Genomic DNA, 22,668 nt, shown 5'->3' on the forward strand with positions numbered 1-22,668 from the left:
TTTGTAGTTACATTGTTGTATTTACAGTGTTTCTTTTTAGTCATTTGTTGCGGCATCCCATCAAATAGGAAGACAGGCAGGGGTTAGCAACTTCACACAGCATTAAATACCCTTTTTTGACTCCCACAACATTATTCCTCTCCCCTACAGCGTCCTGTACGAATACATGCAAATACATCATGGCCAATTATGCAAATATGACAATGACTTCATTACACCATTTTGCTCTCAGCCACAAATAGATTGCAGTCCTATGAAAGACACTAGTTCATGTACTAATTACAGATTCAGTTTGTTAATATTTAGTACTCACGAAGTTAGTGATATTATGAATTTAAGTCTTTCCTAAACTTTTTTAATCACATGTCAAACTGTCTTCAATTCAGTACTTTTTGCACAAGTTGCTGCTCTGTAGCGGCAAAAATGTATTTGACACAAATTGACAGAAAAACAAACGTCACCCCTGACACTTTCAGTCTCTTTCTTGCAACATGTTGAATGACACTTGATGCTCAATGGCCCCTTCTAAAAACATTCTGTCTGAAGGATGCAATGGCAAGGAACTGTTGATGAATTGTTGGGGGTCATCTTGGTCAAGTCGTGCAAAAAGTACTCCAACGTTGAATAGTTGAACATGTGCATTTAACATTCAAGAGAAAATGTAGTGTACTTTCTGGGAGTAATCTATTATTTTTCCTGCTTGAATCCTGTTTGTTATACTATAATCATGCTTGAATTATGTGTTGTTTATGTTATAATGATCATCAAAAAGTATTTTTTTTTAAATTACAAAACCATTCAAAGGTTCTTGAACAATTTTAAGTCAAGAGTATCAGCACCCCTGTAATTACTTGGTATCGAATCGGTACCAAAATGAGCGGTATCCCTTGACGTAAACAAAATCCGGTAATTAAAAACAAATACTTACAAGCAGACTTAAATTGGGAGCCATTGACCGGTGCATCCTGAAAATCAGAAAAGTTATATCAGCGGACAAATAATTATTTTAACAATTTGGCGTTCCTTTTTGTGTAAAATATGAAAAAGAAGCGACTTACCTTAAATAATTGTCCTTGAAACATTTAGCACTCCAGGTCGTGAACGCAGCATCAATCTGTCCACTTACGTTTCGAGTCGACCAAATACTTACTCGTGTTTTTCAACCAGTTCAACGTTGGATTGGATCGAGTTTAGTTGACGCGAGGAAGCTGTAAAAGTGGGTGTAACAAGTAGGAAAAGACAGCGCCCCAAAGTCCGAGGACCCTCCGAGGTCCTTGAACGTCTCTTCTCTCCACAGTCTGGATTGAGGTTTGCCCGGTGACGTCATGCATTAATCACCAGTGTGGTTTATTTTCTACTCTACTCTACACAGAAGTACAGTATACACTTTTGTTGTAAAATAAAGTAAAAATAATCAAAAATATTATTAAAACAGATTACACATACCACAATGTACCACATACCACTGACCGAAGAAATAATAAACTAACTAAACTAAGAATGTCAATGTAATAACAGAGCAGTTACTTTGGCTGGAAAGATGCAAGTGTTCTCATTTTAATGTGTAGATTTGTCATAATATTAAAGTGAGTTCAGGGAAAGCCAGATGTCAACACCAGTGTTTTTTTTTTATGTCAATAAAATGTATCGTATTTGTGACACAATTACAAACACTAAAATATAGAAATCAAGTGCATATACACTGCCAGACCAAAAAAAATAGAAAGTCACCTCTTGGACTTAACTAAGCAAATATATTTAAAGCCTATATTTGGACTGCTCCTGCTGTCATTTAACCCTAATTGATGCAGAGTTGAAAACTTTAATCCAAAAAGGTCCAATTACTGGCGCTCATTACGCATAAGAAAACATGAGGAAGTTACTGGAAAAAAAATCGTGTTAACAACTGTTAAAAAGTGAAAAGGATGACAAAAATTGAAAGCAAATCTGGGCAGAAGTAAATGTTACAATGCAGAAGCTTGTGGAAAAGATGTGTGCCATGATCAAAGCTATTAAAATATTACATCTGTGACCTTTTACTTGGTCAGGCAGTGTTTATCCACCACATGTCAACAGCAGTGCTCTTCTCTTCCTCCCGCAGGTGTCAAAATAGCATAAAAATCTCACACACAAAACATTTAAACACTGTTAGGGAGCATTTAGTGAGTGCAAATATAATTCTGTATTGACTTGATTGGAGAAACCCAAGCTGTGTCTACTGTCCTCTCATTTCCACAGTGATTTCTTCATTATAAATATTAGACCCAGCGTGGGCTACCACTGGACATGACGCCTAGAGGGAGGGAATATACAAACGCATTAACGCCTCGGTTTCTACCGCCGCTTTCTTTGGGTAGCCGAGCATCTTCTTTGCTTTCATCCGTCGTGACGGTGCTGCTGCTCCCGACAGCCTCCTGCTGGTCCCAGGGCGCGCGTAGAGACTGCAGGGCAGAGTGCAGCTCGTCTTGGGCAGCCGTCAGAGCCTGGCCACGGGGAGGATGCGGGGAAAGTGCTCCTTCTTTGGAGAGGCCACTGATAATCTCATCAACATCCGTGGCCGACGTGGAGATGAGCTCTTTGCAGCTGCTGAGATTGGAGTGCCGATTGCCTGGGGGATGGTTGCATGCGGTTAAAAGGACCTATAGAGTCTGGATGAGCAAAATCACTAACAAGTTCTCTTCCTTTTTGCAATGCCAGACTTGATATGCCGCCCCCTCTTGGTGTGACGTCATCTACAGAACTGGAGCCCATTTCCACGCATAGACAGTGTGGATAAAAGGCAGGTGAAACTATTATTTTTGATCACTTCATTGCATGTTTTGTCACCCTGATTACTTCAAAACTGATATGGTTAAGATTATCAGGCATGTGATTTGAACTTAATGAAAAAGACTGAAAAACAACTGGGGGTCTGGGGGCCACAGGTCCAGGGCTTTAAAAACACAGGTGCCTGGACCTGTGTTCTTAAATGTGTATTCCCTGTCTTCCATGTCGAGAGCAGTTTTGATTTGGGCTTACATGGTAAACAACTAAAATGAATGTTTTGGGCATTGTTTTATCCAGACTAGGAATGTCCCGATCCAGGTTTTTGCACTTCCGATCCGATACCGATATTGTTTTTGCACTTCCGATCCGATACCGATACTGACAGATACTGGCCTATCCGAGCATGTATTAAAGTTTAAAGTTATTTAGCCTACTTAGTTGTCAGAATCATGTTGAAAAGGGTTTTAGTACTCTTGATAACAACTAGCCAGCTGAATTAGGGGAGTTTGAATAATACACAATGGTTGGTAACAAGAAACTGACCTGTTTATTCAAGGATAAACACAAAATAGACTAAATTTTACATGACAAACAGAAATGGCATCATTGAAACTAGGGCTGGGCGATATGGCCTTTTTTTAATATTGCGATATTTTAAGGCCATATTGCGATACACGATATATATCTCGATATTTTGCCTTAGCCTTGAATGAACACTTGATGCATATAATCACAGCAGTATGATGATTCTATGTGTTTTGATTGATTGATTGAGACTTTTATTAGTAGGTTGCACAGTGAAGTACATATTCCGTACAATTGACCACTAAATGGTAACACCCCAAAAAGTCGGGGTCCACTTAAATTGATTCATGATACAGATATATACTATCAGATATATACTATCATCATAATACAGTCATCACACAAGATAATCACATTGAATTATTTACATTATTTATAATCCGGAGTGTGGAGGGGGGCGCCGGATGTAAGTGTCAAAAAGACAGCCAAAAGAGTTTGATATGAGAATAAATCTAAAGTTAAAATATAGGGTAGAAATGCACCCATTTGCAGGAAATGTAGTCTTGATTTTCAAAATTTTCTTTCAAGGCTTGCATTTCTACATTAAAACATTCTCCTTCATACTGCATTAATATATGCTACTTTTAAACTTTCATGCAGAGAAGGAAATCACAACTAAAAAGATCACTAATTTTTCAGACGGTGTTGATCTGGAAATTTTTGCCTCAGCATTTTCATGGTGTGGACTTGTGGCACCGAACGGAGATAAGCGTCTCGACAGACATTACAATATTTGAACAATGATGACGAAAACGGTTTTCTCTGTCGTGTCCGTGTGTCGAAAATTGTTATGCGCTTATTTTTTTATTTGATTTTGTGCATGGCATAGATTTGCCGTGCGCAGAGGACGTTTGAGCAGGCGCGCACCTTAGCGGCTGCGCTAGCATCACAGCTAACGTTAGCCATGCTGCTACCTCTCTGCTCGGGGAGGACGTATACGTATGTGACCTATACGTATGTGACGTATGACGTGACGTATGACGTGACGTATGACGTGACAGTATGTGACGTTTATGTAAGAAGGTGCGCTTGCTGTCTGTGAGAGGGAGACACAGGAAAGAGTGAGAAGAGCCTGTCGTGTAATGCCAGCAGCTAAAAGCAACTGCGTGAGATTCCACAGACCTGTGGATGTGTTGAAGGTGTGCTGGAAAATGCGGAACGGAAATTACGGAGCAGCAGAAAAGTGGAATGTATTATTTAAATCGGTGCGTTGGAAAACACGGACCGGAGTTTTTTTTTAAACTGGATCTGGATCGGCATTTTCCCATGCCTTGCCGATACGCAACTTTTGGCAAATATCGGCGGACGATCCGATCCAAATATCGGATCGGGACATCCCTAATCCAGACGCATATATTTCTCCAAATGTGGCCAAGTAGACGCATTGTGGGTTTCCTGGACGTCGCTAAAAGAAAAATCTAAAGAAGAGAATCCCTCTGCCATCATCCACTAGTTTTTTAAATATATAAAATCACCCGCTTGAATATTCACTCTTCTCCTCTCCGACTCTCGTCGTCATTTAAGATATGTTGTGATATCCCTTCCTGGTTTGATGACCCACCCTATCTTGCCTCATCATAGTAAACCACCAACCAATCTTAGATGTTCTTACGGTATATGTAAACCAACCAATAATCAGTGATGATTGCTTCGCTACGTAGCTTCGATTTTTAAGTTAATTTTTTATGGAAAACCGTAGTTTTTACCACTGGATTATCAAAAACTGTACTCCTTACGGGAAAACCGTAGTTGTTGGCAAGTGTGGCAAAGAGACGGATCAAGATTTTAACACACATTGTAGGTCGGAAAAAACGAAGGAAAACGGAAAATATTTTTTAATATTTTTACAGAGATAAAAAAGACGGATTTCCGACTATAGACGGAAAAATTACATGCCTGGATTATGAGCAATAAATGAATATAAATAAATAATCGCCATTTCCAGACTTCCCTGCTGTTCCATGTCCTTTTCCATAGACACCATAGCCTGTGTTTCCTCATGCCCTTTCAGCATTTCCTCAAGTTAAAGTTAAGTTAAAGTACCGGTACCAATGATTGTCACACACACACACACACTAGGTGTGGTGAAATTTGTCCTCTGCATTTGACCCATCCCCTTGATCACCCCCTGGGAGGTGAGGGGAGGAGTGAGCAGCAGCGGTGGCCGCATTTTTGGTGATTTAACCCCCAATTCCAACCCTTGATGCTGAGTGCCAAGCAGGGAGGTAATGGGTCCGATTTGTATAGTCTTCGGTATGACTCGGCCGGGGTTTGAACTCACAACCTACCGATCTCAGGGCGGACACTCAAACCCCTAGGCCACTGAGTAGGTGGCCTAGTGTCAAGCATATTAAAGGGGAACATTATCACCAGACCTATGTAAGCGTCAATATATACCTTGATGTTGCAGAAAAAAGACCATATATTTTTTTAACCGATTTCCGAACTCTAAATGGGTGAATTTTGGCGAATTAAACGCCTTTCTAATATTCGCTCTCGGAGCGATGACGTCACGTTGTGACGTCACATCGGGAAGCAATCTGCCATTTTCTCAAACACCGAGTCAAATCAGCTCTGTTATTTTCCGTTTTTTCGACTGTTTTCCGTACCTTGGAGACATCATGCCTCGTCGGTGTGTTGTCGGAGGGTGTAACAACACGAACAGGGACAGATTCAAGTTGCACCAGTGGCCCAAAGATGCGAAAGTGGCAAGAAATTGGACGTTTGTTCCGCACACTTTACCGACGAAAGCTATGCTACGACAGAGATGGCAAGAATGTGTGGATATCCTGCGACACTCAAAGCAGATGCATTTCCAACGATAAAGTCAAAGAAATCTGCCGCCAGACCCCCATTGAATCTGCCGGAGTGTGTGAGCAATTCAGGGACAAAGGCCCTCGGTAGCACGGCAAGCAATGGCGGCAAGAAATCTGCGTTCAAAGAACTCCGGCTTATTAGTGATTCCCAGAGCCCAAAAAAAGTCTGCGGGCTATAGAGCGTTTTCTATTCGGGCTCCAGTACTATGGAATGCCCTCCCGGTAACAATTAGAGATGCTACCTCAGTAGAAGCATTTAAGTCCCATCTTAAAACTCATTTGTATACTCTAGCCTTTAAATAGCCCCCCTGTTAGACCAGTTGATCTGCCGTTTCTTTTCTTTTCTCCTCTGCTCCCCTTTTCCTTGAGGGGGGGGGGCACAGGTCCGGTGGCCATGGATGAAGTGCTGGCTGTCCAGAGTCGGGACCCGGGGTGGACCGCTCGCCTGTGCATCGGCTGGGAACATCTCTGCGTTGCTGACCCGTCTCCGCTCGGGATGGTGTCCTGCTGGCCCCACTATGGACTGGACTCTTACTATTATGTTGGATCCACTATGGACTGGACTCTCACAATATTATGTCAGACCCACTCGACATCCATTGCTTTCGGTCTCCCCTAGAGGGGGGGGGTTACCCACATATGCGGTCCTCTCCAAGGTTTCTCATAGTCATTCACATCGACGTCCCACTGGGGTGAGTTTTTCCTTGCCCGTATGTGGGCTTTGTACCGAGGATGTCGTTGTGGCTTGTGCAGCCCTTTGAGACACTTGTGATTTAGGGCTATATAAATAAAGATTGATTGATTGAGATTGAGTTTGTTCCCGCAGACGAGCGAGCTAAACCCCCCTGGATGTCTTGGCTCACACCGTCCCTTAAACTGGACAGATCAGCTTTCAGGAAAAGAGCGTGGATGAGGGTATGTCTACAGAATATATTAATTGATGAAAATTGGGCTGTCTGCACTCTCAAAGTGCATGTTGTTGCCAAATGTATTTCATATGCTGTAAACCTAGTTCATAGTTGTTAGTTTCCTTTAATGCCAAACAAACACATACCAATCGTTGGTTAGAAGGCGATTGCCGAATTCGTCCTCGCTTTCTCCCGTGTCGCTGGCTGTCGTGTCGTTTTCGCTTGCATACAGTTCAAACCGATATGGCTCAATAGCTTCAGTTTCTTCTTCAATTTAGTTTTCGCTACCTGCCTCCACACTACAACCATCCGTTTCAATACATTCGTAATCTGTTGAATCGCTTAAGCCGCTGAAATCCGAGTCTGAATCCGAGCTATTGTCGCTATAGCTTGCTTTCCGCCATGTTTGTTTGTGTTGGCTTCACTATGTGACGTCACAGGAAAATGGACGGGTGTTTATAACGATGGTTAAAATCAGGCACTTTGAAGCTTTTTTTAGGGATATTGTGTGATGGGTAAAATTTTGAAAAAAAACTTCGAAAAATATAATAAGCCACTGGGAACTGATTTTTAATGGTTTTAACCCTTCTGAAATTTTGATAATGTTCCCCTTTAAGGAAAACATCAGTAGAAGAGGACACCAAATAGAATCCTAGCGGCCGTGTCTGCTCTTCTTTCTCCGATTTCCCACAGGTTCTGACTTAGTCTTTCTCCCCTCGAGGGTGCTCATGATGAGTCTTTGAAATTTTTTCCATTCAAACTCTGACTAAAACCCCCTTTTTTTCCCCCAAAGTCTGAATCATTGAACTGATCGCTGCAAATTACATTCCTCTTGCTTGGTCCGTCCCATTTTGCATGAGTCAGTTTTACTGTAGTGGTCCTTACTTTCCTTATATTCCCATCATTTAGAAATGTATGCAGGCTGACCCCTTCCTCATTTATATTGCTACAACATGCAACAATGCATCTGATTGATAATTGTTGATAATTCCTACAGATTTCTTGTGAAAATGTTGTGATTCAGGATGAAGACGCTACCAAAATACATACTACGCAATATGAAATTGCCTCCAGTTTTCTGTAGGTGACGCCAGCAGGCTGATGCATTTTGGAGCTAAAAGCGGGTGTTTTAAAATGTGCTGAAACTTCTTTAAGTCCAGAACTATTAAATAATTGTCAGTATAAGAGGAGCCCTTTAAGGCATGAAAGTCCTTACAGATCATGACATACATTGTAAAGTAGAAGAAGTTTCAGGGAGCTTTTTATCCCCACATAGCAGGGCACGTGTGTCAGAAACCTCACCTTTCAGGGTGTTGGACAAACAGCAGTGGAGCTGCTTGATGGCCTGGTTCAACTTAAACAATGTGGTTGCCGTTGCTCTCAAAGTCTGTAATTTGGAGACTGAAGCCTCTTGCTCCCCTTCTTCCACACACTCCTGATCATTTTCCCTTTCCTGTTTGAAACAATAAACACACACAAATATATACATGAAAGGTTCGGTGAACTAAACAGATGAGATCAACCAGTTAGTATAACGTAAGCTATGAGGGCGTAACTGCAACACAGTGAGTGCAGACGTCTAAAAGGACCTAAAGCCTTATCTACATCGTACCTTTCTTTCGCGGTCAATAAGAACGCATGTTCCCATTTGGGGCTGACAACTTACAATGACTTTGGTCGCAAAGTACACTGCAAAAACTGAAATCTAAGTAAGATCAAATATCTCAAATAATGGTGATATTTGCTTATTTTCTGTCTGATAAGATAATACTCCTCACTAAGCAGATTTTATGTTAGAGTGTTTTACTTGTTTTAAGGGTTTTGGTCCTAAATTATCTCAGTAAGATATTACAGCTTGTTGCTAAGATGTTATGACCTATATTGAGTAAAACATGCTTGAAACTAGAATATCAACTGTTGCAAAGCTGTGTCATCTACACCCACAAGTGTAAAACTACTTTTTTAAAGTAATCATTTCTTATTTCAAGCATGAAAAAAAAAAATCATGACTTTGGCACAATTGTGTCTCATAATTAAAACAGATGACAGCCAAATGGACTTTGCTATTTTATTTTCAATGAAACGATAGAAAATACGTACTCATATAGTAGTACAGTTGGCACTGTACAGTAAACTGACAGTTAATATTTAAACATTCAACATTTCTAACAATTTTGAACAAAAAAGGTTCATGCACATTCAGATAAATTCTTCAAAATTACAATTAAAAACATTTTGGCCGGGGGTCGGGCTGTGTATATGCGTACTAATTGACTGAAAGAGCACGCACTTGGCGCGATGATGTCACGTTATCGATGGAAAAATGCATTTTCAGACAATATGATTTGCCTGAGCGACTAGGAGACCCCGAGAGTAACAAGCGGTTGCCTTGTTGCCTTTACATTAAGAACAATAACTTAGTTTTTAGTATAAGTTTGCTGGTTGTAATGTAATGCCGAGCACATATCATTATGTCAAGATAATGGCCTGAGCACTTACTTAATTCAAGAAAAAATGTCAACATATTGAGCAAAAAGGTCTCTTTTTCTTTCTTTTTTCACCAACAAAAATGCACTTGTTATTAGTGAAAATATACTTATTTGAAGGTGTTTTTGGGTTCATTGAAGTTAGCTAATTTTACTTGTTTTGGAAAGTTTTGACAAGCCAAATGTTCTTGTTCTATTGGCAGATAATTTTGCTTGGTTCAAATAAAATACCCCTAATTCTTGTTTTGTTTTTTCTTGTTTTTGAACACTGACTTTCTGCAGTGTAGTTGTATCTTTTTCTCTCGTTTTACTGTTTTATCATGTATGTCAATGATAATACTGTGGTTTTCAAACTGTTTAAGTGTATTTTATTTGCGGACGACACATGCGTCCATACATTTTTCTACCGCTTGTCCCTTTCAGGGTCGCGGGGGGTGCTGGAGCCTATCTCAGTTGCATTCGGGTGGAAGGCAGGGTACACCCTGGACAAGTCGCCACCTCATCGCAGGGCCAACACAGATAGACAGACAACATTCACACTCACATTCACACACTAGGGCCAATTTAACCCTATTTTATTCAGGAAAAAATATTACAGATGTGTTGATGTGGTTGAAAAAATGTTTATTAAAATTAAAAGATGGTTTGATGTTAACAGGTAAAACATAATTTATTATTTTTTGTAGTGGTAGGAATAGTGTGGATGCCTCATTGTATGTCGAAGTTGTGATTCAAAGAACAAAAGGGCTTAAGTTTTGTGGGAGTTATGATTGATGAAAATCCATCCATCCATCCATCCATTTCCTACCGCTTGTCCCTTTCGGGGTCGCGGCAGCTGAGATTGATGAAAATGTGTCATGGAAATCATATATAAATGATACAAAGTTTAAAATATCTAAAACTATATAGCACAATTTTCAAATGTCACATTAAAAATAAGATTTGATTATTAAATAATTCACATTTAATAACACACAAAAGTATGGAAAATTGATACGGTCGAGTACCGGTATCAAGTATTTGCTTCAGCTTTAACTCAGGTGTGCTTGACAACAGTGACACTGCGGTTGTAAAAACGGTCCCGCGCCTAAAAGGTGTCAATGAATGGTAAAACAAAAAAATGGCTAGTTTGGACGGCAAAGATAACGGCAAATAAGGCTGTTGGCTGTGAGTGATGTCACTTCATTCAACACATTCATTACCTGAAAGATGGTGGCAAGTGACAGAAGAGAGATAAGCGCTCTGAGGTTTATGCCAGCAATAAAGGGTGAGCGCGGGCTTTAATAGGTCTGTTGTGGGATTACATATTAATTTGCAGCCTTTAAGTTTGTGCACCGTTGAAGATAATTTTACATTTTTACTATCTAAGCAAATTTAGTATTTTCTGACTTATTTATCTTGTAACAATGTTGGCAACTTGTGTTAAATAAGGCCAAAGTGTCAAATCATAAGGTTCATGCATTTTGGTGTGAGATTGCCTGCAGTTTTGGATGCCTCTGTTCGCGGGGTTTTCCAGTCTGGCTGCGTCTTGACGTCACCGTGAGGTGAAAGCACTTATTTAGACATGCAGTAACATAAATGCTGATGAAAGCATATTTCATGCAGAGCCGGAATTGCTCAGCGAGTGTGCAGGTGTACCTAATGTTGTGACCGAATGAATCTATACGTTAATGAAGTTTATTTTGACATATATATATATATATATATATATATATATATATATATACACATACATACATATATATATATATATATATATATATATATATATATATACACACATACATACATACATACTGTATATATACACACAAACGGAGTGTCCCCCCAAAAATGTGACTTTTTGCAGGCAAATAATTTGGCAGTTTTTGTTGAAATAACCTAGAATTTTCACAGAATGTACAGAAACAGATCAAGATTTGGTCTAAGTGTACCCTTGAATCACTTCCGCACGGGATAATGTTACCGGAGACATCTAGAGCATGTTTGGCAAGAGCTTAACAACCGACTTGTCGTGTGCCGAACGCTTATGAAATTGGTTGTAAACTTAGGATGTTCTACATCTGAACTGCTTAATTTCATTGAGCTAGACTTGGTAGTTTTCAAGATAATTGCTTTTAAAGTGAAGTACATTTTTGGGGAACAAATCAACCACAAGCTAGCATTTAGTTCTTGATGACATCTATGAAACCATGCAATAAGGGGACACACAATAGGAGCATACTTAGAAATAGCAAAATAATGAAAAATGTTTTTTTATTTAGTTCAAGGATGCCCCAACATTTTCCAAATTAAAAGGATGCGGAGGCCATTTTGATATTTTTAATTTCCAAAGCCAGTAAAATATTCAGGTTTTTTTTAAAAAGAAAAAACAACCTGCATGTTATTAGCATCGACATTACACCAGTTTACTCTTTTAGTCCATTTTTTATGATTTTTTTTTCTTACTTTTTTCAAGTAATGGTCATTTTAAAATGTGTTGCAGGGCCAATATCTGCGGGCCACAAATAGCCCCTGGGCCGCACTTTGGATACCCCTATTTTAGTTGGTTGCAACTCACCGTTATGTGACGATGCATGTATCTCTGCAAGGAGTGGGCTAAATCAAGTGTCTTGGATTTGAGGCACTGCAGCACCTAGAAATAACAAAAACATTTTACTAGAACCATGATTGCACTAGTTACTAAGGACCTTAAACCAGAAAGCATGACTAACTAATTCAAAGGCAATTCTAAAACAAACAAAACAGGCATGTTAACAAAGTTAGGTGCCCAAAGTGGTTCTGATCTTACTGGGTTCCTTGGATGAGCCAGCTGAGCGTCTCTTAGCATTTCTCTGGTGATGATCAGGCTTGCTTCCAGGAGTGAGTGGACGCCTTTAATGGCCCCTTTAAGTAAATACTCCACAATGGATGCCTTAAAAAAGAATTAGTAGAAGTAGTAAGAGAAGAAGAATAAAAGGAAAAAACAAAAAAAGAACTAAGACCTAGACGTGCACCAAAATGTTGTTAAATGTGTGATTATTTTGTTTTGTGTTTTTGCCCTGTTACCCAACAATCACATACTGAACATTATTTGCTGTCAATCTTGTTTCGTAAACAAAGCTACTGTAAACTTGGCAAATATTTGGACAGAGTCAGTTTGTATGCTTTTGTCTTTGCAGTACACACCATTCACATTAAAGTATAAATAAATCACTTTATTAAAAAAATGATATCATCGATAGCGAAGGATGTAAAAGTTGTGGTTAAATTTATACAACCAGTCAAATAAGTGGACATACTTCTATAAATATACTGCTATCAAAACATTTTTGAACCGATACACTAACGATTACAGGCATCTGGAAATTGATACTGGTACTCAACAATACCAATTTTTGGTACTTTTGTGTGTGTTAATAAATATTACTTTTTGGGGGGGATAATAAAATCAAATTTTTTATTACAACATTTAAAAATGAGCAGATTATGATATCTGCTGTACAGTTGTTGTATCTTGTTTTATTTTTTGTATTATCTCACTTGCATATATAACATTAAGTTGCACTGACAGCTGCAAGTCCAAGACGTTAGATGGCAGTAGTGTAATGTTTATGGTGTGTTTTTTGTTGCGCCTTAAAAAGGGTTAAAACTGTAAGTGTTGTACTTATTACGCACCAGCTGCTTGATTCCAACATGCATTTTAGTTGAAGTTTTCATTACCAAATTTGGAGGTGTTAAAATCGCCATGTAAATTGCTAATCACTAGCATATTAGCAGCAAAGCATCAAGCTAGCGCTTTTTGAAAAAGAACAGCCTTACAACTTACATTGGAGAGTTTTTCGGGTACATTTTTTGTTCGCAATGAAAATTGTAACATTATCCAGAGGTAGTTTGACTGACTGACTCTCAGTGCTGCAGGAGTGATCGCTAAGTGCCAAAGTGCAAAAGTCGGCAACAGGGCCCCACGTCACGCACAGCCCAGGCACCGTTTCATTCTACATGAATCAGTGTAGAATCGGTCAATGCCAAAAAAAAGTAGCCATCCATAGCTATAAAATAGGTGTTCCAGAACTTTTGACCGGTAATGTATAGTTTCTATAATTTTTATATATGATGATACCACCCTGTGGCAGCTTATGGAAAAAAAAAATATATATATATATATATGCAGATAAAAAATGAAAGGAACAAAGAAGAATGGCAAGACAATTACTATTTTATACACTTGTAAGATATTTATAAGTGTATGTCTGCAGCTAGGAATTAGACAAACCTGTTTTAATTCAATAATTTCACACATCCCAATATTTTTCTAGCTCTGAGCTCCATAGAAGTAATATTCTATTCGTTGGTATTGTTGAACAGGGGCTTAATTACAGCTGACCCCAGAGCCTGACAGAGACAGCTGCTATTGAGGTATTAATGGTGGCGTTACCTTGCCTGTGGCATGGGCGCCCAGCTCCAGAACACTAAGCGGCATTCCTGACAGCGCCGCCAGATGGCTAAGTGCAAGCAACGCAGCATTCAGGCACCCGCCACTTTTCTTTCGTGCCTCAGCCACCATTGTTGTGATCTCAGATTCACAACCCTGGAATAAGGGAATATATTCAGTCAACTGGGGACTATTCAGTGGACTTAGTTGTTGATCAACAAACAATCTAAGAAAACACTCAGCATATTCGACAGACGACATTTGTGTATTTAGGTTCTGAGGCTTATGAGGAATTTAGATTCATTTTCCATATATTCATGTTCTGTTTGAGGCTCAAGGTTGAGAATTCCCTGTGCTGGGCCATTTCCATAGACTCAAACAGCTCAGAGCAAAGACCTGTCAATCAATGCTTTGCATTTTTATTGCCCACCCAACGCTATCTTCAAAATTATTTGCCAGTTCAGATTTATCACACTTCAAGTATTTTAGATACTGCGGGAAAATAATTTGTTTATGCTCACTTGAATAAGCAGCTGGAGAAATCCTCCCATCTTCTTGACTTGGCTCTTGAGTTCTTCGACGAGGGTGTAGAGTGGGCCGCAGGAGGCTTTCACATTGGCCAGCCACTGCGTGACGACAAACACCGCACTCTCTGTGGCTGCGGTGGCCTTGATCAGCTCGGTCTGAGCCGCCAAGTTGCACATAAACACTGACAGTGGGAGGGCGGGAAAACATTTTTATCAAAATATTAGCCAATTTTCTCTCTTTTATGAGATCAGTTATTAGGTCTTTGTTTGCTAGTTATATATTCTAGTGTGATATTCAGGAGTAACTGCAGTATATAATAATTTCTTATTACATATTATGTACATGTATCTGTTGGTGGTGGCCCAACACAAATACATTTAACACTACATTCGCTTCTTATCACAGCTCATACACACCCCCGGTCCGTCAAAGAATAAGACTACATAACAGCAGGTTATTATTAGTGTTGCCAACTTAGTGATTTTTTGGGGGTATATTTATTTACAGATTATTCAGACCCCTCTTGATACTACCAGGGTATACCAGTAAATGTATTCATTTTCCGGTTTTACGGTACAGACCGAGGGAATTAACACAAAGGTGAAAAGAATGGTGTCAAAGCGTGCAGCCTAGCTTTCGAGAAGAGACTGAAGACCTTCTTTCGTCGTTCAGTAACACGTTACCTTTCCAGTGTAATGTATGCAGTTCATGGCGCATTGTAGAAACAAGCTCATCAACAACAAAACATGTACAAATAGAGCAAAACAGCATAAATAAAATAAGAAAAGGCTAACATGTAAATACTAATAAGACTAAGATTTGTCTTTGAATACATGTGAAATGTTTTTAGCCTTTAAAAATTAGATGCACTTGCATCATGGCCAATTATGCAAATTAGACCCCTACCATGAATTGATTAACGTGGACCGCCAATTTAAAAACATTTGAAAAGATTATTCGGGTGTTACCATTTAGTGGTCAATTATACGGAATATGTACTGTACTGTGCAATCTACTAATAAAAGTCTCAATCAATCAATATTGCCTCCAACCACCAGACATTGCAGTCCTGTGAGAAACAACGATTCCCACACAATTTTTCAGTCGTGAGAAGGGATGGGCACCTTTCACGTGTGAATGTGTGTTAATGGGTAAATGTGGAAATACTGTCAAAGCGCTTTGAGTACCTTGAAGGTAGAAAAGCGCTATACAAGTATAACCCATTTATCATTTATTTATAACCGATATGGTACAGGTTTTCAGTACTTTTGTGTGTCATGTAGAAATAAATGTTAATTTCTTACATAACATTTTTAATTGTTTTGTGTAACATTTAACACTGAGCTGATAATAACTGTGCTGTACACTTCTGAGTCTCATTTCCAAGTATGGCTTCATTTCAGTTCGCTGAGCCCTATAAAGTGTTTATACTGTAAGTACTGTACTTTTAACACATCAGCTGTTTTGAGCAATACGCGTATTTTAGTTGTAGTTTTCGTTCGCAAATTTGGATGTGTTAACATTGTTATTTAAAACCGCTAATGCTAATCAGTAGCATGTATATGGCATATCCAGTGTAAATTAGCACCGTCCTAGCGCATTTGGAAAATTGGAGTTTTACTTTTGAGTGCTTTCTATCAGCATGCTTGCTTCGTTGGCGTGGACAAATGCAACATTACCTAGAGGGAGTCCACTATGCACACGTATTTTTGCCCCCCAGGCGCTTGAGCCAGTGCATAGTCTGCAACCAAACGTGATATCACATGCAGCAAATGTATTGAATAGAGGTGGGAATCTTTGGGCACCTCACAATTTGATTACGGCTACGATTCTGGAGCTACGATTCAATTAAAAATCGATTATTGATGCATCTATAATTTATGTATATTGATGCAGTTTTACATTTATTTTTGTTTCACTAAATAAGCATTTATCACTAACAACTTTTAAAAAACCGCACATTTGTAATAAGAAACAGTTAAATAATTCTCACATTTACTTAATTACGGTAATGGAAATGTGTGCAAAATTGTAAAGTGCCCTCTTGGTGAGGTGGCTTGCTGCAACCAAATTATAGAACTGTCTGCATGACCTTTTTTACAATAAATAAATCGATTATCAGTTATTGAAATTTACTAATCGATTTCATTATCGTCCATCTCCGAATTGCGATGCATCTAAAAATCGATTATTTCCCCCACCTCCAGTATTGAAATATGGTATTGTTTGATTTTTTGTGAATCAGAGCCCGGAACTACCGACACAATTCGGGTTATACCTGTAAAAGTACCTAATTCATTACAACATCCATAATCCTGAATTTTCAGTAACAATTTTAAAGCTTCTGATTCCCTAAAATGGTGTTTATGAAAGACATAGCATTATTATTCTCTTTCAGCATGGACATAACCAAGGTTGAATCTCACCGCTCTCTTGGCTGTCGTCATCTAAACTGTCATACAGCTCAGAAATGATCTGGACTGCCGTGTACACCCGGTGCAGGTCTGAGGCAAGCTTATCAGCCAAGCTCTCCTCTGTGCCTCCAAAACCACGCAGACGAGCCACCGCTTGGCCCACCAGGTCCTTGCATATACCAGGCATGGCAGATTCTGTGGCACTGGAATGTTTGGAGGGCGGTGTGGCCACACCCATTAACCCTGGGAAAGACACGCCGATCACTTGGGGGTGTGGGTGGGGATGACTTCACCAGACATCATTTTTTACAACACTGTGTCATATTAAAAAGTCAATTTGTCACATAATCCTCCAGGACTCAGTTTATATTTGAAGTGGCAACACCCTTGGATTACATTTTACTTTTAAAAGGTGCAAGCAGGGGTTTGGGTTTGGGAATGTAGATCTTCCCTGATTCCCATTCCAGGGCGCATCCTCCCAGAAGAATTATCAATACGGGTGTTTTTGTGATAGAATAATTCATTTTGTATTGTAAGGCTTACCATCAGAGTTGCAGGAGCCTTTGAGCAGACTCTGGATTGGATGGACACGGATCTCATAAAGACGTCCTGAGATTCTTTTGCTCTTTAACAAACTCCTGCTCCTATAAAATAATACAAAAAAAGTAATGGTCTATAATTAATTTGTCATAATTTATTATATTATTTGTCATGAAACACAACAAAAGTATCAGATAAAACAAAATATGATGGGAATGGAGAATGCAGAAGACACAACATGAGAGCAATAATAACCACATGGGATGACAGATGTTCTGCATTTGTGACTCTACATGTTTGGGGAAATCAACCCACAACTATTGGCCCCTTCTTCTAAGGCAATTAGTTTTAACTGCTGAAAAAAAATATATACATTCCATAACAGTTTGCAGCGGCATCCTGTTATTTTTTTAAAGTAAAAAAATGGACGAGGATAGAACTGTCAGGTGAAAAGTCCAATTAAGAAGACGTATAGGGCTGGATAAATACCTTCGACGTGAGAAGGTGGACGTGGAAGCAGAGGAAGACGATATGTCTTGTTCCCACTCATCATCAGGGTCATAGAACACATCGTCATCCTTTGAAGAAAGATCCCCCTGTAGAGTTTAAACACGGCATGAACTAAAGTGTGGTGACAAATGCATTTGTAAAGCTGAAAAGGGTTGTCTGAGATAAATCATTCAAATTAGCTGTAATTACCCAATTGCAATTCAAGCCATCATCAGATCTAGTTTTGACATATCCCCTACAACCCACTTTTAAAAACTTATCAAAATATTTTTACATTTACATACTGTATGTTATCACCCAACAGGAAACTTAAGTGGTGCCTCAACTTAAGAGTGTTTTGAGATAAGAGCTGTCCTTTGGCTAATTGTTATGCTTCATGTTGCAAGCAACATTTTGATAATTTTGCTTATAGCAAGAGATTGGCATACATGTGTTACTTTTTTTATCAACGTAGAAAGTGAGTGTGAGAGACAGCGCTGAGAAGAAGACGGTGCGGATGATATTGGGGTTGTACAGTATACCGATACTAATAACGTACCACGGTACTAATGAATTGAAAACACTACTATACTGCCTTTGTAAAATACTGGTACTTTTTTTTTTTATATCCGCATGCTGCCTTGCGGCGGTGACGCAGAGAGCAGAGAAGCATGTTTAATGTGCCAGCGCGCACACACTCACAGAGCACACAAGCAGAAACAGAGTAGAGAGGAAAAATAAAATAAAGGCAATTCTACTGGTTAATAAAGAGAGTGCGTGAAGTGCAATATGGAGGTATTTGGGCTTCAAAACCATCAATCAAGGTGACGCTTTTAACACGGAAGTGCCACGCTGCAAGCTGTGCTTTAAACATACCGTCTTGCCAAAGGTGGAAAGACAGTATTACCACCTGCGTTTCAAACTTGGATAACCATTTAAATAACGATCATCCAGACCTGCAAAATTACTTTCAGCTTCCCTGCTCCCATACAGATATGTAGACACTCACACAGCTGGTTAGTTTGATGCCAAATATTAGCGGAGTTAAAACCGCCCATTTAGCAAAAACTAATGCAGGTAAAATTACTGAATTTTGTAACTTGTAATTGCTACAATTTGTGTTTTATCTTTAACAATGTGTGTTTTACCTGCTCCATGTCTTATCTGTGTAGTTTCAGCCATGCTATTGTTTTTAGTATTTACTAATGATTGTATTTTTCTTAAAGCATTTAATATATTGTCAGTAAAGCTTTCTATTTTATCCTAATCCTAGATTATGGCATTATGGCAAGGTACATTGTAAATTGTTTTTTAAGTGCAACAAGAAAAACACAATGTTTTTAATGCCTTTTAATTTTTATTTCGATCCTCTAAAATTGTTTTTTGAGTGCAATAAGAAATGTATGTTTAATGTACCGTAAGATTGTTCAAATGAAAACAAAAATGAAATTTGTTTGCGGTTCCCTTTATTTAAGCATCAAAAAGTATCAAAATACATTTTGGTACCGGGACAACCCTAGATGATATACATTTAATTAAAGAAAGAAATCATCAAAACATGACCAAATGTGTAGTTGACTCGATGAAGCACTACGATTCCTGCTAGATTGCACCATACTGAAGCAGGAAAAGTCTAACGCCATCCAAGAATGCCGAAACAATATGGAAACAGCGGACATTTATGTATGAAAATATGTAAAAGCGACTCTTGGTGAATTTGACAGAAAAAGCAGTTGGAAGGAGATACCGTAGAAGTATACTCTCTAAGGTTAATAAATATACTGTAAATTATTATTACATTAATTATAAAACTACTGTAGTTGTTATACTACATTCAATTGTATTGTTTTCCATACAATATTTTGAATCTAAAAGTGTATTTTTTCTTTTTAAAAAGGCATGCTACTTGTTTAAATTGTGCTATTTTAGGGGCCAATTTTCAATTCACTTTAATGGACGATGTTGTGCTTTAAGTTAAGTTTGAGGTACTAGTACTGTAGTTTGAAACAAACCTGCTCCAGTTCCCTCATGGCAGCCATGTTGTTTTGAAACTTGTCGATGCTCCAGAAAGTAGAGATCCCCAGTTTGGTGTTCTGGACCCGTACCTGCAGCACATCCTTTTGACCTTGGCTCGCATCAGCAGAGCTTTCATGTCTAAAAGTACAAAATTATCAAAACGGCATTTCACATTATCCAGATCTCATTGCAGCGCTTACTGCGATGAGGACATCATTCCATCCATTTTCTATACCACGTATCCTCAATAGGGTCACGGAGGTACATTTAAAAATATTTTTATATGTATTTATTTGTTATTGTGTAGAGTTATACCTGCTGAAGACAGTCTTTTTCTTCAAGTTAGCACTGATCTTATTGGCTTCCTCGATCATCAAGGACAGCTTCATAGCATCCCAGCGTGGAGAAACTACAATAAAAGACACCAAACATATGTTTTAAACTGATAATGATTGTTGGCTGTTCATGTGAAAAGTCATCTAGCTGAATCCAGCAAAATCATTGTCAAAATAATAAAAGCACAGTAATCTGTCTTTCTCTCTCAAATCGACTAACAGCAGCCTAATAGTAGCACATTCTGGCCAAGTGATTCAGAATGCTTATGAAGATGGAAAAGTCCTAATGAATGAAGAAATATCACTCACCATCTATTGGCGTCTGGATGACCCTCATGGCCCTTTTTTTCTGCATGTCTTCGAGCTCTTTGTTAAGCTTTTTTTTCTCTGCCTCCAACGCGTCCACAATCCTTGCTTGACGCACATGGTGTTCTTCCATCACCTAATGTGAAATGTATTGATAGATATTTAAAAAAAAAAAACGTGATGATTTTAATATATATTTAAAACGCTTCCGTGTGGTCCAGATAATATGTATTGGCTATGTTGAGGTATAAATTGTGCATCAATTTTGCTCTACAGTCTCTTTTATAACCTGTTTTTGTGTCCGCAAAATGTTTGATTCTGGAGGTGTTCCCAAATTGCAAATGAAACCACACCTCACCCTCTCCAAAAGTATCATAATGTATCTTTTGAAAATGTTCACCGTTTCACGATGTATATTGACAGACACAAAATGCCAAAGTGTCATATAGTAAGATTCATGCATTGAGGCGGGCTAAGTTTTGGATGCCTCTGTTCGTGGGTATTTGCAATCTGGCTATGTAGTGACGTCACCATGAGGTGGAAGCACTTATTTAGACTCTTAAGTCAGGCTCTCAGCCGGAGGAGGAGGGGCTAGGTTAGATAAAGTATTTTTTTAATATAATCCTGGCATGGGCATAATAATACAGACGCGCAACATGCAGTGACATAAATGTTTTTTTATGCAGAGTCTGAATCAATTGGCGAGTGTGCAGGTGTACCTAATGATTTGACCGGGTTGTGTATTTTGGCCACACAGAAAGATCCCGAGCCCGGGATTGAACCCAGGACTACTCAGGACCTTCGTATTGTGAGGCACATGCACTAACCCCTGTTCCACCGTGTATATATTTATATATATCTTTTTTTATTAATTTAAAAAAAAAAGAAAACGTTTTTTTAATTATAAATTTATTTAAAATCGGTTTGAATAAGAATCGAAATTTGGATGTGAATCAATTTTTTCACTTTAATAATCATTATACCAAATACCGTATTTTTCGGACTATAAGTCGCAGTTTTTTTTCATAGTTTGGCCGGGCTCCAGTGCAATTTATATGTTTTTTTCCTTTTTTATCATGCATTTTCGGCAGGTGCAACTTATACTCCGGTGCGACTTATACTCCGAAAAATACGGTAATACAATGCGACAATCCATTTAATCAAGGATCGCGTTGAATCGAGAATTGATTCTCAAACAAATCTTAACACCAAGAAAAGGAATGATCTCGGATCGAATCATGACATGCCCAAAAATGTCCACCTCTATCAGGTATGTTTGTTGTGTTATAGGTGTTAATAAAAGTAAAGGAGCCACCTTTGTTTAAAACAAGAAACCACAATGGTGTGTTTAGGAATATTATTACTCATTTTCGCTGGAGCAAATCCTCTCCTGCACAACGCCAGCCAACTTTCCACTTTCAAAAGAAAGTGTTAGTTTTAACTCTGACCTGGGTCTCCATATGGAGGCGAAGGCGTTTCTTCTGAGAGTCCACCTCCTGCTCCAGCCCCAGCTTGGCAATCTTCAGGTTTTGCATTTGGCTCGCCACCCTCTGCTGGTCGAGCTCCTGGAGACGCTTGCGCTTATTTTCCTCGTTCTGAATAAATGACATTTTTGGTATAACTCAGGACTGGTGGAAAAAAAAGCGAGCAAGCATATGTCTGTCCAAGTCTGCCAACGGTCAGCTGATAGGAACTATAAAAAGAATCTGTGTCAGAAACTGTACCCTTACAATGATTGCAAATAGAAAACAGATAACAAAAAAATGACACGTGTACCGGTAATTGTGTAAAATTTTTCTGTACCAGCTCTTTCTCCAGTATTCGGATTTTGTCCTCATACAGGGCCTTCTGGTTAGACAACTCTTTTTGAGCCACCTCTTTGGCCATCTGGATTCCCTGCATCATTTCCTTTTTGGCGTTCACGTGAGCCTCTTCAATTTCTGCCTCCAGCCTGGGACACAAAAATACAGCTCAGAAGGGAATTCCACCCTGATAAAGGTCAGAATAAACAGGCCTCTGACTGCCCTCAACTGAACTTGTTTTGCATCTTCTTGTTTTTTTTGTT

General features: G+C 38.9%; 2 protein-coding genes across 3 annotated transcripts in view; both read right to left on the reverse strand.

Annotated features, from left to right (window-relative positions):
- Positions 1-1,275, reverse strand: part of LOC133616571 (adhesion G protein-coupled receptor D2) — a 314,512-nt gene extending 313,237 nt beyond the window's left edge. For both annotated transcript variants that reach the window (XM_061976003.1, XM_061976002.1), the window contains exons 1-2: positions 1,059-1,275; positions 929-965 (exon numbers count right to left, since the gene is read on the reverse strand). In XM_061976003.1, coding sequence (XP_061831987.1) covers positions 929-964 — 36 coding nt within the window. In that variant the 5' untranslated portion in view covers position 965; positions 1,059-1,275. The remainder of the gene's footprint in view (positions 1-928; positions 966-1,058) is intronic.
- A 268-nt stretch (positions 1,276-1,543) lies between these two features.
- Positions 1,544-22,668, reverse strand: part of kif14 (kinesin family member 14) — a 38,112-nt gene continuing 16,987 nt past the window's right edge. Inside the window, exons 16-29 of the mRNA XM_061975991.2 lie at positions 22,407-22,554; positions 22,052-22,198; positions 20,607-20,739; positions 20,278-20,371; positions 19,959-20,100; positions 17,947-18,053; positions 17,461-17,561; positions 16,930-17,160; positions 14,497-14,684; positions 13,979-14,131; positions 12,353-12,475; positions 12,122-12,196; positions 8,378-8,528; positions 1,544-2,608 (exon numbers count right to left, since the gene is read on the reverse strand). Coding sequence (XP_061831975.1) covers positions 2,259-2,608; positions 8,378-8,528; positions 12,122-12,196; positions 12,353-12,475; positions 13,979-14,131; positions 14,497-14,684; positions 16,930-17,160; positions 17,461-17,561; positions 17,947-18,053; positions 19,959-20,100; positions 20,278-20,371; positions 20,607-20,739; positions 22,052-22,198; positions 22,407-22,554 — 2,143 coding nt within the window. The 3' untranslated portion in view covers positions 1,544-2,258. The remainder of the gene's footprint in view (positions 2,609-8,377; positions 8,529-12,121; positions 12,197-12,352; positions 12,476-13,978; positions 14,132-14,496; positions 14,685-16,929; positions 17,161-17,460; positions 17,562-17,946; positions 18,054-19,958; positions 20,101-20,277; positions 20,372-20,606; positions 20,740-22,051; positions 22,199-22,406; positions 22,555-22,668) is intronic.

This window comes from Nerophis lumbriciformis, linkage group LG14 (assembly GCF_033978685.3).
Source record: "Nerophis lumbriciformis linkage group LG14, RoL_Nlum_v2.1, whole genome shotgun sequence".
NCBI lineage: Eukaryota > Metazoa > Chordata > Actinopteri > Syngnathiformes > Syngnathidae > Nerophis > Nerophis lumbriciformis.